The 17546-nt window shown below is 35.5% G+C and overlaps 1 protein-coding gene across 3 annotated transcripts in view; it reads left to right on the top strand.

Annotated features, from left to right (window-relative positions):
- LOC145684377 (transcriptional coactivator YAP1-like) overlaps positions 1 to 17546 on the top strand; it is a 375649-nt gene that overhangs the window by 315971 nt on the left and 42132 nt on the right. For 2 of the 3 annotated variants that reach the window (XM_081756622.1, XM_081756623.1), the window contains exon 4: positions 4819 to 4932. The exons of the other annotated variant lie outside the window; for it this stretch is intronic. In XM_081756622.1, the coding sequence (XP_081612748.1) occupies positions 4819 to 4932 (114 nt within the window). The remainder of the gene's footprint in view (positions 1 to 4818; positions 4933 to 17546) is intronic. 3 annotated transcript variants of the gene reach the window in all.

Raw genomic sequence — 17546 nt, 5'->3', positions numbered from 1 at the left:
TTTAATTTAGGAAAGAGGTAGAAGTCGACCGGGGCCAAATCTGGGGAATACGGGAGTTGCAGAAGCACAGGAATGTTGAATTTGGCCAAAAATTCCTGGATCGAGAACGCACAATGCGCTGGTGCATTGTCGTGGTGGAGAATCCAATCCTTTTCTTTCTAGAGGATAAGCCTTTTCCGCCGGACATTTTTGCTGAAGGACACTTTTGTAGTATTCCTGGTTGACTGTCTGCCCCCTAGGGGCAAATTCATGATGCACAATACCGGTACCCTTAAAATCGAAAAAAAAAACCATTGTCTTCACGTTTTTTTTCGCGCTTGTCTCGGTTTCTTTGTTCTTGGTGAATCTGAGCTCTTCCACTGAGATTGGGCCTTTGTTTCTGGGTCATACCCATAAACCCATGATTCATCACCTGGTATTACCCTATTCAAGAAATCAGTCCATTTCGGCTCGATTAAACAGTTCTTGGGATACTTCAACTCTGTGTTGTTTCTGCTCGTGTGACAACACTTTTGGAGTGAATTTCGCTAACACTCGATGCATGTTCAAATCATCAGTTAAAATTGACTGAACCGCATAAAAACTTAAATTCAGGTCTTCAGCCATCTCCCTAGTTGTAAGTCTACGGTTCGAGCACATTAAATCGCCAACTTTCGCAATGTTTTCGTTAGTTTTTGATGTTGAAGGCCGGCCAGACCGGGAGTCATCCTCTATTGACTCGCGGCCATCTTTGAATATGTGAAACCAGATAAAACACGTTTGACCGGCTCAGACATTTGTCTCCAAAAGCTGTTTTTACGAGTTTGTAAGTCTCTGAAGCATAGATTCCCAGTTTTATAACAAAATTTCACACAAACACGTTGTTCCAAGTTTTCATTCATTTTGCGCACTTAAAAATCCGTCAACACACACACACACACACACGCCCGCACTCAATTGGTTCCTACACTGTACTGAATAAAGATATCTCGGTTTCAGCATGTCTCAAGGACACATCCATGCTAACAGACGATTATATCTATTCCTCCTGAGCAGTGTTGCCAAGTATCTTAAAACTTTCCAATCACACCTCGTATAGGTAATATGTGCTGTCATCTGTTGCCAATAGTCAAGTCTCGTTATACTTAATCTTAAATAAACTAGTAAATGTTACTAAGGACCTTTTCTTATAGGCTAGCAATTTGAAATGCACAATTTATAGCTTCATAATAATTCCAAATTTCTGCATTCTTATGAAAAGCCTTCAAAGAAATAATAGTTTAAATAGAATTATTGTAGATAGTGTCTGCTTCATTTTCTAAATCTTTAGTGCACTTGTTCTTCATTTTATTTTTGTAGTTATTCACCAATATTCAACAGAAATAGGAATAATGAAAACTCACGGACATCTTTATGGGTTTATTCATTTAGTAGGTTATGTGTTAAGTCCTTTTAAAGTTCTATTGACAACGAAATATAGTTAAAAATGTAGAAAATCAGCCAGATAGTTCGACCGTTTTCATACGAGGTGCATTGAAGTTACAACTCCTCCATTTTTCCCTCAGGACTGGTAAAAAGTAGAAACGTGTCGTTTCTTAAAAAGATAGAAACGTTTAAAACACACGAGCACTCGTCAATGCGTGACAGGGATGGTAACATCGCACGGCACGCAGGACTCTAGCGGCAGCGGTGAGAATGATGACTGTTTTTGATACGAACGGTTACGTTTTCATTACAAGAACAGCGTATAATAATCGTTCGTTTTCTTCATTTGCGTGGTGTGACGCCGCTTGAAATTCATCGCCAGTTGAGTGAGACATGTGATGATGGTGTCATGGATGTGTCTAATGTGCGTACGTGGGTACGACAGTTCAAAGAAGGCAGAATTATCGTGTGACAACAAAGCAAAATAATCTCGGTCTTGCACAAGCCGATTTGGGGACAGTGTGCACAGATACCACGGAAATGCCAACTTTCCCCTCGGGGACGATGTTTTTCACACATATTCGGCGGTCCTCCAAAACGACTTTCTCCTCTCGTTCGATTATGTCGTCAGACCGACTTGTGCGAAGCCGAGATTGTCTTGGTTTGTCGTCACACGACCTTCTGCCTTCTTTGAACTGCCGTACCCACGAACGCATATTAAATACATCTATGACATCATCATCACATGTCTCACTCAACTGGCAATGAGGTTCAAGCGGTGTCACACCACGCAAATGGAGAAAACGAATGATTACACACTGTTCTTGCACTGAAAACGTCGCCATTTTACGAATAGCGTATCAAAATCATTTTCACCGCTGCCGCTAGAGTTCTGTGTGCCGTACGGTGTTCTCGTCCCTCACGCATTGACAACAAGTGCTCGCACGTCTCTATCTGCTACCGGTTCAGTACTGACGAAAAAATAGAGGCGGTGTAATTTGAATGCACCTCATATAGACAGGAATTTGGGTTCGTAATTTATGGGGTTATTGTTGCATACTCAAATTTTTACAGTATACGAAAGATATTCAAAACGATTATCAGGTTATTTAATACCATTTTGCAAATACTACCTGGCTCACTTCTTACATTTTTGATGTTCTTCAGTATCTTCAGTGTCAAGATACTTAGTAAAATTCCGAAAAGGGGAGGACGCTTAGCAAAGAAGTTTAACTGACCTCTAACATCTCATAAGAGTTGTTAAACATTACTCAACAAGTGTAGGCAAAACCTGATACAAATGCTTTAAGGAATTGTTAGTGTCTGGTATTCTTACTACCTAAAAGAAATCATAGCATTTAAGGAATAGGCTAGTTATTGTTTTAAATCATCGTTTGTGTTACAGATATTAAGGCTAATAGTTATTTTTATTCTGTACATAAACCATTAGGTGGTGTCTATGCCATACATATTATATGTTATGTTTCGTTTTACAGAATCACATTGATAAGAGTACTGCGAATACAGACCACGTGTAGTAGTGCCAAGCGCGTCGTGACTCCGTATCGACCCTTTTTGTTCGTCGTTTGTTCTAGAACTGGAGCCAACTGGCGCTCTCCCTTGTCAGCTAGACGGAGATCTAAGCACCTACGAACGATTCGTAGCCTGGCACAATCTGTTCCTACATTACGGGTTCCTAATTAATTCACTGCCATTGTAGCCAAAATTTATCTGGAAAGGCGAACGTAATTAAAAACTAATACTGCATGTATATATACAACTAGATATATATATGTATAGGAAAATATGCGGAAAATTTACTTTGAATATACAGGGTGTTCCACTACATTCACTAAAGAACCCAGGTTATTTTTCTTATATCCTAACAATTAAGAAAGAAATGTGGCATACCTGACTTCTTGAGAGAGGAATGCGCAGTTCAAAAATGTGTTGTAATCCCGCCAGCATTCAGTCAGCGTCATGTTGCATGCTGCCAGAATGGCCAATAGGATGTCGAAATGCTGACCCCCCCCCCCCCCCAAAAAAAAACTAAAACTTCGGTTATTCTTTTCAAAAATTGTTTAGTTAATAAGATATCTTTCAGCTAATCCGTGTAAAATATAAAGATCAAATTCGGTAAACTTGTGACCATCTGTTGCCAAATTTCAGGTCATCAGCAAAACAACTAATTTCTTTATGATAGCGTGAAACAAGCGGTATTTTTATTTGTTTTGCTGGAACCTTGGTATCAATGGGTTGATCCACAAACTCATTCAAAATTTTTCAGATGTGTAAATGTTCAGAAATCTGCTACGAAACCCTTTTCTTTATTATTCCATAAAGTAGTACTTATACCAAAGTTCGGTAACTGTCAAAGAGTCTGAAGGGGAAAAGTGTAGGTATTCAGTGGTCCGTACTCTCATGGTTTGAGAAATTTTATATAGTAAAATTAAGTGGAGTCAAATATGTTTCTAAGGCTTTTTAGGCAGTCACTATACATGGAGACGCATATATTTAAGCCATTACGCATTCCTATCTCAGCGAGTATTCATTTGTTCAAGTGTGTGTTAACTAGTTGTCGAATTACAAAACAAACAAAATTTATTAATATTGTTCTTAGAAGAACACCCTTTTAATTATTTAAGTGTGTACGATTCGGTAAATTGTTATTGGAATCTTCATCACAGGTCCTTTCAGAAGACTACTGTTGCTAGTCGAACTCAGGACCAAGTTTTAATGTATTTTTCTTTTTCCCAACCTAAGTGTTCTGTCCAGTAAAATAAGGACAAGTTTCTTATGTGCAGGTCAAAAAATATCAAAGTTCTCTAGATAAGATTTAAATTTCGTCAGGTTTTTTTCGATCTCTTATACTTATCACTGAAATGACATGAAATAAATAAAAACACGGTGAGAATTTAAAGCATTATTTTTTTAATTACAAATCGCCAGCGTTATAAGATACAGATTAGTGCAAAGAAAGAAACGTTATAAAGGTGCAAGGAGAATTTAAATGAAAGGCTGCTGGAAATACGTGAGTCACGGATACAAGGAAACACAATCATTGGTGTAGTTCAAGCAATAGTAGCTTTCTGAAAGAACATGTACTGAGGATGACAATAATCTTTCGCTGAAACGTACACAGTTAAATAAATGGAAAGATGTTTTGGGGTAAGTACAGTTTTAGTAAATTTAAATATGCATCCTATTGAATCAAGTAACAAAACCTTGGGTCTCTTCATAGTGGTATACCGTGTATATTAATGTACAGATGATCTTAGTTAATTAACCTGCTAAAACTGACGTGTTTTGGGGGACAGTGAATGGTCCGTTGTATATAGTGGACATACTAAAAATGGCGGAGATGTCGCGGCAGATGTAGTTTCGTAAAGAAAAGTGTTATTTCCTTTCTTTCAGCAACAACACTCTGGTCGAGGACAGCCCTCCCATCAATCGTCCAACGCATTCATCTCATGAGACTTTCTTCTCGCGATGCGTCTAACCAGTCTGGTTCGTTTGCTACAGGACAAAGTAAGAATTAAAATATTTTCCTGTTAAATTAAAGAAGCAGTATTAATACTGTAATTAGTTTTCGGTACGATTGCAGTTTTGTGGACGTACAATGATTATGATGTCACACATACGCACAGTTTTTTTTTTTTTTTCTGTTGTTGATTTGACACAATGAGGCAAATTCAATGTTATGCATTATGGATGCCTTCTGCAACTTTTTTCCTTCATTTTCACGGAAACTGTATGTGCTTATGAAAGGTAAGGTAATAGTAATAACGTTTAGAGAAATGAAAATAGTTTAATATTATTAAAACAGAACTCAAAATGTTTGCTCGAGTGAAATAAACGGAAGTTAAATGTTGTTCGTGCAGCCTGCCAACAAAAATGGACATAAACGATGTTTTTGAACAAATGAACTGAAATTCCGGTAGGTCATTATGGCTATGATTTAGTAGAAAGAATAAGCATACTAGTTCCTTAATGTAGCCTACTCATACACACATGAAACAAATAAACATACAACCTGAGCAAAGCAAACGCTTATTTCTAGTTTGTGTCAATTTCGGCAAGATATCATTAAACATTATCTGGTAATGATACTTGCCGAACCTGTAACTCAAATCAGTAGTAATAATTGCTGTTATCGGGATTTTAAGTTATGCGTAGTTCCAAAGCTCCAATAGCAATTTACACATATAAAATACGGCGTTTCCAAAATTATAATGAGCGACTTACACATACAAAATATAGCGTTTCCAATGCTACAATAAGCAACTCACACTTATAAAATACGGCGTTTCTTGTCTGTATATTGCTTGGTGAAACTAGCAGAACATAAGATCTCCAAGGATTTAGGCATGTCATTTCTAATAATTATTCATCCAAATCTGTGACTGCGTTTTATATTAAAATTCGGATACTAACAATAGCGGCGAATATATGAACTTCTGGTCCGTATAAGTAGCAAAGGTGGCAGTCAAATATGATGAGATTGTTATAGAAACCATGGTTATTCAGTTTTTTGCACCTAAAAATCTGCGATGGCACTTTGAGATTCACAGTTGAATTGCACTCCTTGGAAAGGAACCCATATATATGTTTGAAACTTACGTTTAGATCCCATTTTTTCAACATTTTATTGGTATTGCAGCGTTTTGTCATTTGTTGGATTTAAGAAAACTCACAATAACGTTCTAAGCATTTCGCATAAATTGTGTGGGAAGTTCCCATTTTAGATACTTTGGTATACTTTGAACTCATATATAGCCGCATGTATAGTGTAATGAACTGTGTGTTAGTATGCCACAAATTCAACTATGTCAGATGTAAGTACCTCTAAAAATTTTTAATGTTTATCCCAGTAAATTATTATTCATTTATAATGCTTTAACTCAACTTGTAACGTTAATTTTACATCTTCAGAAAACGAAAATGAATATCATATACAATATTTATAAACATGCCTATTGAGTGCCGTCGAAGTTGTGATCTTTCAAATTTTCGAATTTCTTCTACATCCATCATCATAATTCTAAGAGTAGATTTAAGTTTTTTTCTTTTTCTGTGAAGAAGTTAGACATAAAGGAATATACGCTAATAAAAGATGGAAATACTGAACTTCCGTACACACTGTAAATGAAAATGATGGAAATCAAGTGATGTATCACAGCAGTTGCCAGATACTTAAAAATATACATTAGTAATTTTCCATTTTGTATCAACGAAAAGCCGTCTGGTAGCTATATTACTTTCAGTATGGTAGTGAGTGAATATAGAAACTATGTAGGCTGAATTAAGCTACAATCCTAAGACATTAATAAATGGAAGAAAATATCTAGGCACAAGAAACTTTAGAAAAAATAAAAAAAGAAGAAAAAACATTAATGACGTGTTACAGTTTCGTCAATGTGTAGTTGCCTTTATCAAGCAAATTATCATTGCATTCATCAAAAAGAGAAAATGTGTGATGAAGAGAACAGTACTTGTCGAAACTATTACAAAGTTATTGATATAAGTTTTTGGTTTGGTCAGGTGTTGATTTTTTTTACTTAAGTTAGTTCCAAAGCTAAAGTGACCGATCTACAGATACAAAGAAATACTTTCTCCGGCATAATGACAAATATATTCAAACATTAAAATCCATACTGCATTGTTATAAAGATATACGTGACGTGGACTAGTTTGCGCCTGTACAAAATCTCTAAAAGATACAAAGAAGTTAAATAGATTTTACAGCAAGATGGGGCTCGAGATTTATCCGCCAGCTTTCTTCTTCCACCATTATTGTCATGTCTTTACATTGAATACACTATGATATAGGATAATTGTTAATAATAACTTAGTAATATAAATGACTGGGCCCTTGATCTGCACTTGAAAATATAAATCCACAATTCAAGTTAAACAAGAAGACGATAGCTTCCTTCCTTTCTTCCTTTTCAGTATCAATACTGTTAAATTGACAGCACCTGACAAATCGTCTCTGAGAGTTAAAAAATGTGTGGAGAAAAAGAAAACAAATTGACATTATTAATATGAAATATGATAATTTTAATCAATCAGAGTAGTGGGTGGCGAAATATTTTGAAGCCAATCTTCATCACTTGGACTTACTAAAACCAGACGATGATTTCATTTTTAATCAAAATATTTCTTTTCCACATTTATGTTGGAGAATTTGCACTTTTTTAAAATATTATTTCTTCGATTATATTACTATTATCATACAGAATTTTTTCTTTTAATATCAGTGAGAAATAACAAAAATTTGATTATAATGTAAGACCAGATGTCAATAAGAATTATAGCATAAGACTAATGATCTTCTATTTGTACTCGGCTATTATTTGTTTGTTTGAAATTGGTCTAATCATAGTAATTGATCCAAGTTCCTCCCTTACGGGTGATTTATAAAGGAAGCCACGGCTTCAAAGCCCTGTTGACTGCTCCACTAGGTTTGTTTTAAATGTTTCGTTTAAAAAATTAAAAAACGGCGCGTTCCAACATGGACGAATTTGTCTGTTCTTATTTGTTCTAACACTATTTTGTAATAATAAATGGGGGGTAGAGGCGTCGGACATGTAAAAAATGTATAATTATATATAAAGATTCTGATGAACTAAATTATATCTAAAAGTAAAATTGTTTTCTAAAAACTACAATTGAAAAAATGAAAGACGCTCCAATTGTGAACAAACCCGACGCAATCTTGATCTCCCTCTAGTAACTGATGAAGATGGAAAAAAAAAAATAAATAAAAAATAAGACGAGAGCTATGGCTTAACACTTGTTTCTCACCATTTTCTTTCTTTCTTATCCTCAGTTGAGGTTTTATATTTTCAGGGAGACCTAGGCCCTAGTCACCTATGTTAGTTTTCATATAAGTAATTGTTGTGTAATATAGTAAACTTGACGAAGATGGTGAATTAATCTATCATTTTCATGCACAATCAGAGCAATTTAGTTTTTTCTTTTTTGTTTTTCTAACTGATACGAGTGTGTTTTCCTTTATTTATTTAGTAAATATACAAAACAGTTAAACCTCTCATAATGCTCATAGATATGACCTCGAAAATTTGAAAGATTACAACTTTCAAATACGTCTATGAACTTTGATATACGTCTCAATAGGTAAAATACGTCTATGAACTTTGATTTACCGTTATCCTCTAGTTCGTTAACTATTTTTGAACATCAAAGAACTGAATGCTAGTATCCAGATATGGTATCCATGAATTTCCATAACTCCTAAGAATTTTCGAACGATATACCGTATTCCTATATAGGAAACGTCAGTAATGAGTTGCTCAGTTCCTAATAAAAGTAGCTGCAATTCGGATCGCGTATTAAACTCCAAAACAAGCAAAAATAATTAATAAATTATTGCTCGTTAACCGTGAATTGTCAGTAACAAAATATTCACCATTGAATTTGCTTCGTAAGAGCCAAATAAGAACAATTTAGTGTGTAGTGTGTGTGACTTCGATTCACTGAAGGGTTTCCCTCAAAATTGCAATTTTACCGTTATATAAGTGTATTTTTTTTTAAAAAAAATCGGTGAATTTTATAGGATAAACTACTGTAATTTCTTATTATTCCGGTATTTTCAAATAAAATGAGCTCTCATAGTTCATATTTGGAGATAATTCAATAAGCTTCAAGTTCGTAAAGGCCTCTTAACAACATAATATAATGACTACGCGGTTTCTTTACTGCTACAAACCTAAGAGGAGATACTAGAATTTTTTTTATTATTTATTTTTTAAAACAAAATAGAAATAAAATCAGTATCTTAGCTTTAATTGTACAGCAAGGCATCCGCAATGTTGAAGAATTGATTTTGCCTCTGATATCATCATAGAAAAAAACTATTTTTTTTTAACAAAAAAAGAAAGACATTTTGAAATCTCGATAACTTCATTTAACAATCGTGCTTATATTTGTTTATATTTCTTTTGCATTTCTGTGAAAAGTGTCATGGAAATGGAGGGGACTAATGTTAACTCTTAAAAAATGTTACATTAAACTTACAAAATTTACCGGAAAGAGAAATTTACCGTAGTTTTTACTATAAATACTCTTCTTAGTATATTTATATAGTAAAATGTAAACGGGAAGATATATATATATATATATATATATATATATATATATATATATATATATATAGCCTATGTCAACAAAACTCGGAGTATTGAATTTAGAAATAATTATTGTGTACTATAACCATATTTAATGCATTGAAATGAAAATTCGATTTCACTCGAGCTAGGCATGTAAGCTCAACAGTTGATAGGATTATAGAAGTGCAAAATTAAACTCCTTTACTTTCCTCAATTAATGGTGTTTTGTCCTACTTTCCCAGAGATTTTTTTTTCAGCCAGTTCGGCTCCAGTTTCGAACAAGACGATTACTGAAGTTAATCGGATTAAAAGTTAAATATTGGTGGTTTTATATTTTGGAAGAAGTAAGAATGACTTATTTAATGACAGACCATTTCGCCCACTACACTGGGATTTCTCGAATAAAATTGAATTTTAAAATAGCCTAAATTGAATTACATTTGTTAAAAAATGTAAATGTAAGATAAATTAGCAAAGCTTTTCTGAAGCTCCTTTGCGTATTATTATTTGTAAATGTACAGTTTTCCCTACATTCTTTGAGCATTCTCAGATATAAAGAAACTTTGGGAAGGTCTCAGCTTTTTCTTCCGTGTCACTTAGCTAAGTTTAAGCAAACATGTTAAGACTTCTCGCTGGGCTACCACCCCTACTTTTTTGAATTTTAGTGAAAGTTAAAAACAGGTTATACTTTATTTAATAGCGGTTTGTAGATACTAACCTGGCTTATTGTCTACATTTTTAAAAAAATACTTTTCACTGCCTTTAACTTCCACTATTTTTAAATGTAGGTTTAAGCTTAGCAAAGAGCATTAAAGGTCAACTCTTCGCTGATAGCTGTCAGTATCGTAAAAAATACAGCTAGAAGATTTTCGGAGATACGATATATGAAAATCGGTTACCATAACAAGTAACTCGTATCATTGCCAAAACCCAATTCTTTCCACTACCCTCGCTTGGCGTAAACCCACCATTGCTGACGCGCCTGCTTCATTGGGCCTACCATCTTCGCTTTGCCCTGGCACGTTTAGATAGTATTGTGCTATTTAGTGGCCACCTAGAACAGGCTGATTTGTGTTTTTCTTTGTAGTTTGTGTGTTGTACATCTGGAAGCCGTATTTATACACTAATCGTAAAACAATTATAATTCAACGGGTCATAAGAATTGTTGAAAAATTACATCTATGCCAAGTGAGTTATTTTCATGTTGCATAGTGGAAACATTATAGGACACAATAAGAACGAAATCAGTAAAAGAATTATATTTTTTCAACAATTCTTTCTAGTGGTCCGCCAAAAGTAAATCTGTACGGTAAATTCTTTCATAAAACTAGCTTTGCCCATCTCTCATCACATTCGATCATTTTCACCGACTTCTACATGAATAAACTATGATATAAAATAAATATTAATATTATTTAGTGATACAGGCCACTGGGACCTAGGTCTGCATCTGAATATTTAAAGCTTGAGTTAAGGTTACGAAAAAATACTTTCATATATATATTTTTTCCAAAATGTTATATATAACTACATAATTCCTATGTATATATTTTGATCATGCTCAACCCTAGCCATAGGAGCTAAATACACGGTTCTGATTGGTTGGAGTTATTCGTTTCTCGCCACGTAGCATACATATAGCACAAATCGAACGTCAGATGATGTCAGTCCTCGTAACCGAGCATCCTAGCGAGCAAGTTAGTAATGGAAATCGGTTTTGACGTGGGTTCAAACTCGGCCGAGGGATTTTTTTAATATTCATAATACCTTTATCATTAAAAATAAGATGAAAATAATACTCATTTTGCCTTGTACGTAATATATAATGCATAAATTGTGCTTTTTCCACCATTTACCTAAAGATTTCTAATAGCCCTTATAAACAAAATGATATTATAAAGCAACAGGAGAGTAAGAAGTGGGACCCTCGCGAAGCGAGGTCTGTAAGAAGTGGGGGAGTTAGAGAGGGGAAGATGCCGTCTTTATTTGTAAAGAAAAAGTGATTTACTTAGGAAGCATAGCTGAGCGTGCGTCAGCGAGTGAAGGTGGTTAAAGGGCCCTCAGGGTTCATTTCATTTCACGCTTGCCCCCATAATAATACCACGTGACATTACGTCACACTCGGGTGGTGCAACTTAGATGTAAATCTAACCTCACTCACTTCCTTGTCACCAACTTAAAGTCACTTGGCTAGGGTAGCGCGTAAAAAATGCAACTACTGTATGTCGTATTCCCACAAAAAAAAAAAAAAAAAACTTCTTGTTATCTATTTCTTGATGAGTTCTGACAGATGTCAGTGAAAGTTTGACGCTTAACATACTTGCTTAAACTCAATAACATGATATAGAAGATCACAGTGGATGCTTTCTTAGTTTATTGATAAGATTGCTCTTCAAGTGGTTTAGGTTATAATAAAGTTTGGAATAGTTTTTACTTATTTTGAGTAATGTGCAATGTTTCGCCCAACTTGGATGGGCTTTTCGAGCTGCACTAGCACTTGTTGAAAGAAATTAGTTTGCATTTGAGAAAGCGCAGTAAATTAAGCAAAACAATATATAATTATGTACTAGATTAAGAACATGTTCAGAGTTAGAAGTATTTCATTTAAGGTAAGCTAATTTAAAGCCTCTTTGAAATTGAGAAAATGTTCAGTGAAGTAAGCGAAAAATACTTACAAGAATTCTTGTTCATTTTATAAATATTCTTTGCTTTTTGTTGATACCATACAACGGCACAAAGAGAACTCGAAGGGACAAGTACATTCCGTATTGAAGTAAATATGAGAGGCATCCAGAAAGTAAATTTTCCACTTGTTCCCTAGCTAGGAAACCATAAGTTGATCGATGTGCCTTCGTATAGGTGAGAGAGTAATGTCCTAGTATGTTGCATGCACCAGCGTAACTTCCCTAGTACTGTCAGGAACGTCGTGGCAGTGATTGAAGATGGACGTTCGTATTCCAGCTCCCGCCACGTGTGAAGTGCGAAGTTTTTTTTTTTTTTTTTTTTTTTAATGTACAGGGCATAGCGCCGATTGAAATCCATCGTCAGCTGTATCGTTGCAAAAATGTCAATGCTGACTCCATGCGTCTTGCTTTGTGTACTGGAGTCAGTTGCTTAGGCACCCACCCGGCACACAACTTCTTGAACAGGCGCTCCGTGATAGTGGTGTGCAATAAGGAGTGGAAAATCTGCGGGAACTGACTGCTGAGTTCCTTTATTTTGAAGCGACTATTCTGCATGATCCTTTCCCGAACAAGTTAAACAAAATCGTCTGTGTTGACGGTTGGCCTCCCACTGCGCCCCTCATCATGCATATTTTGGTGTCCTGCTGCAAATAGTCTACACCAGCAACGCACCATCTGCTTGCTCATGACGTTAGGCTCATAGACCTGACAGAGCTGACGATGGATTTCAATCGGCGCTGTGCCCTGTGCATTCAAAAACTTTATCACTGCTCGCACTTCACACGCGGTGAGAGCTGAAATGAGGACATTCATCTGTAACCATTGCCACGACGCTATTGAGAGCACTAGGAAAGTTCCGCTTGCGCATGCGCCTTGCTAGGACCTTACTATCTCATGTGCATGCAGTCGCTTCGCGCAACATACGGTTTCCTAGCTATGGGACGCGTGGGAAACTTACTTTCTTGATGTGCCTCGTAAATTAATACCTGTCAATTAGGAACTTCAACAAATGCAACAATAGATGCCGTTAGTATGATACATATCACGGCATGTAACACCTTAACGATTCTGTTGTTGATTGGTTCAAGTACTTGGACAATGGCTAATTCTTTGACTTCAGTGCCCAAATCAACATTAAGCCTCTTGGTTTTATTTTTAGCAATAATAGCGATGCACTGTTTTGATTATTATTATTATTATTATTATTATTATTATTATTATTATTATTATTATTATTATTATTATTATTATTATTATCCGTGTTGATATATATTTTATAGATGTTTTATTTTAGAATGTCTATGTGGTACTTTTTAACTACTGTATGCTTGTTCACTGGTAATGTTGTTTTGCTTAGTAGAAGGTGTAATTTTGGGTTAAAAGGTTTTATTTCATGCAATGTGGCTTTTTTAGTAGACGATTGTTCTGTTGCTTTTGCCTTACATTTTCATTACTTAGTATATAAGATAAATCTTAATGCAAATTACTTAAAAGTTTCAGTATGTGCACAGTTTTATTTCAGTAAGTCAGTTTTTATAATTTTATTTTTCAAACTATTTTTTATTTATACTACTTATAAATTGTGTTTCATTGCAGTGGTATATTATTATTATTATTATTATTATTATTATTATTATTATTATTATTATTATTATTATTATTATTATTTACGTTAGTAAGTACATAAGGTATAGTTTTGGATTTGGAGAACCAGAACTAAGTTAACCAACCGAACGCAAGCTAAGCTAACCTAACTTGAACCAACAAAAAATATAGAAAATATATCAATAAAGTAAGAAATTTTAACAAAAAAAAAAAAAAAAATCTGGCCTCCAAACCCAAAATTATGCCATAAATTTAATGGAATTAACGAAGCAGATGAGATAATAAATGAAGAATAAATGTATTATTGTGGCCTGTCTAAATTTTGAATCCATATCATCGTAGATTTCTTCGTGCCTTTGAGTAGCAGAACGAATAACATGTTTGCTTATATTTTGCGTTGTCCCGGATTCAATTTAATTGCGCCAATAGGTAGCTTTACTTGGCTCTTCTGTAAAATCAAAGATCGGTTTCCAGCTAGTGTGTAATATCCTAGTCTACGAAACACTTCTGAAACGCAATTTTCGGCATTGTGTTTAGCTCCGTCAATGATTTTACCTTTATCTCTTGAATGTTGGCAAAACATTGTCCTTTCATGGCTTTCTTTACTTTGGGCAGTAGCGTATTTACGATTTTGTTTCGGGAGGGGCTTTGCTAACTTTCGGGGGTGCTTAAGCCCGGAAGCCCCCCCTAAATACGCCACTGACTTTGGGGTATAGGAAGAAGTCTCAGGAGGCTGTGTCCAGCGAATAAGGAGGCCGAGTCATCATAACTGTGTTACTTTTCGCGAAAACATCACGAACGAGGAGTAGTGCGGTCGAAATTGAAGAATTTCGGAACAAATTTTGCAGGCACATATCTTTTGCAAAACATCCGAAGAAAAATGGTCGGCGTGAAGAAAATCATCAGCCTCTTTGATAGTGATTCGGCGATCGATCATAATCATAAGTGGAGCTAAGGGGGGGGGCATAGGGTGCATTTCCCCAACCTTTTGACAAAAAATAAAAATGGCACCTATAAGATCATTCAATTCTCTTATGTATTTACAGTGCTCCCCCGGCAGACAAAAGGTCTGCCCCCCAGGAGACAATTCCTAACTCCGCCCATGATCATAATCAGTTGGTTTACTTTTCCGACGTTGCCCTTAGTTGTCGATATGGTGTTGCTCGTCACATTCAGTATTTCACAGTCATCTTGGAAACGTTTTGCCACTTATAAACGGTTGTTTTGTTCATAGAGGACGATATCCAAGGCAACATACAGTTCTGTACGTTGTTCCATATTTGAAGCAAAACTGAATGCAAATTCGTTATTCCAATTTTCCTCTAATAAAAAAAAATCACCGTACGCTCAAAATGAGTATCCAACATGGCTACCAAAACAAAGATACGTTTAATGAACATATACAGCCCACAAAATTCTAAAATTCCTCGCGTTTTTGGGTCAATCCTCGTATAGATCTAATTTTGGAATGCACATTTTGGAGTTTTCAAGGCCTCATCATTGCTACTACTTCGTAGAGACCTGCACGGGCCGAATTTTTCGGCCCGAGCCCAATCCAGCCCGGATGTACGTAGGCCCGACCCAGCCCGGGCCCGAAAAGTTTTGGGGATTTTCGGCCCGACCCAGCCCGGGCCCGAAAAGTTTTGGAGATTTTCGGCCCGAGCCCGGCCCGGCCCGGCCCGATAAGTTTTTTAAATTTCTTGGCCCGGGCCCGATAAATTTTCGAAATTTCATTTTGTAACATTTTTCACGGGCACACTTCTTCAACGTTTGCCTTTATTCTAATTGTCGTTTAACGAAAGTCAATAATTATTAAATAATTGCAATTAATCGGCCACAGCCCGGCCCGACCTGAAGAGAAATCAGTGTCGGCCCGGCCCAAAGAAATAATAAGAGTCGGCCCGCCCAAGCCGGGCCCGTGCAGGTCTCTACTACTTCGTCAGTTGGGCTGCATAGAATCTACGGCATTGACAGAGCATGAGAGCCAATCTAAAAGGAAATGACGTAAAGTTAGTGTTGTAAAAAAACGTTTTTTTTTCTGTGAAGTTTTTTTTCAATAAAAAACATCGTTCTTTTTCATGTTTTTTTTCAAATCTCTGTTTTTTTTCTGGCAACTATTATTTATTGATTTACGTTGCAGATTATTGAAATAATCAACAGAACTTGAGTCGAAGCCCTCGTAGCTTAGATTTTTTTTTGTTTCTTTGTACATATATACTAGCAAAATTGTGTGATTATTCCTTTCGGCCCCAGGTCATTTTTGGCGTTTTCCTACATTTCCAGTTAGTGACTTATTGCTCAAAAACCATTCATTCGATTGATATGGTTAAGTCCTTGGTTTTTAGAAAATGGATGTGGTTATTTTTTGGTATAAGTTGCATTGCAGTGTTGCCAATGGGTGGGAAATTATTGAGGGAAATGTAGGGGTGAAAATTTACAAAAAATTCCCTAACCGAATTTCAAAATTTTTTGTATCTAGTACCACTGCTGCTATATGGGTTTAAGTCACCTAAAAAAATCTTTGGTGTGTTGACAAGGTACAGTGAAACCCTGGAGTCGCTTGCTTGCATCCAAAGAGGGAAAGAAAAAATTCTGTCATCACATAAAATTTTGACACTTTTTACGCCTCACAAGCAAAAATCAAATATGCCGGGGTTACAGCTTCTCTAATTATCCTATTGAAACTTTTTATGGTGCGTTCTGTAGGGCAAAGAGGAAGCTTTCAGGTAGTGGTACGTTTGTTTCAATGTAGCCAGTAAGAAGGTAATAATAGAGGGGAAAAGGGAAATTTTCCAAATTTTTCACCTAAAAGCGGGAATTAATTGTTTTGCCTGGAAACCTGCCATCAGACAGACGAAAACTATCTAAAAATAAACCTCAGTACTCCAAGAATATATCCTACAAGTATCATGGCGATATCTAACAAAGTAAGCAAGAAAATTTTAAAAAAATATCATTCTACCTCAGAAATTCACCAGTTTCTTACCATTTACAGAACATGGTTTATTATAAACCTCAACTGTACTTTCTCTATTTATTCTAGTGAAACTTTTTATGGTGCGCTATGTAGGCTATGGATGGGGCTGTGTTAGATACTGGTACATTTGTTCGAATGTAGCCAACAAGAAGGAAATAATAGAAATAAAAAAGGGATTTTTTTTTCCAAAATTTGCCCCTAAAATCTGGAATTAAAATTTTCTGTAGCTCGCAACACTACTTACTATCAGACACACACAAACTATCTTAAAATAAGCTTTGGTATCCCTCTAATATATCCCTCCTAAAAGTATTGTGACGATATCTAATAAAGTAAGCATGTCAATAAAAAATATATCATTCTACCTTTAAAAAATCACAGTCATCTTCCCAATTAGAGAACAAGGTGTACTGTAAACCTCAACTGTACTTCCTCTAATTATCCTATTGAAACTTTCCAAAGTGCGTTGTGTAGAGCAAAGACGAGACTTCCAGATACTGGTACGTTTGGTCCGATATAGCCAACAAGAGGGAAATAATAGACAAAAACAGATAATTTTTCCAAAATTTCCCCCTAAAATCTGGAATTAAAATTTTCTGTAGCTGGTAACACTGCGACCAGACAGATGCAAACTATCTTAAATTAAACATTGGTGCACCACTAATATATCCTACAAGTATTATGACGATATTTAAGGAACAAAACTTCTAATTACCAAAAATATATTACGGTAAACAGAAAAGT

Source organism: Thermobia domestica, chromosome 4 (genome assembly GCF_964235325.1).
Source record: "Thermobia domestica chromosome 4, izTheDome1.hap1.1, whole genome shotgun sequence".
Classification (NCBI taxonomy): Eukaryota; Metazoa; Arthropoda; class Insecta; order Zygentoma; family Lepismatidae; genus Thermobia; species Thermobia domestica.
The sequence above is the reverse complement of the archived record's forward strand: the minus strand, read 5'-3'. Positions and strand labels throughout refer to the sequence as shown.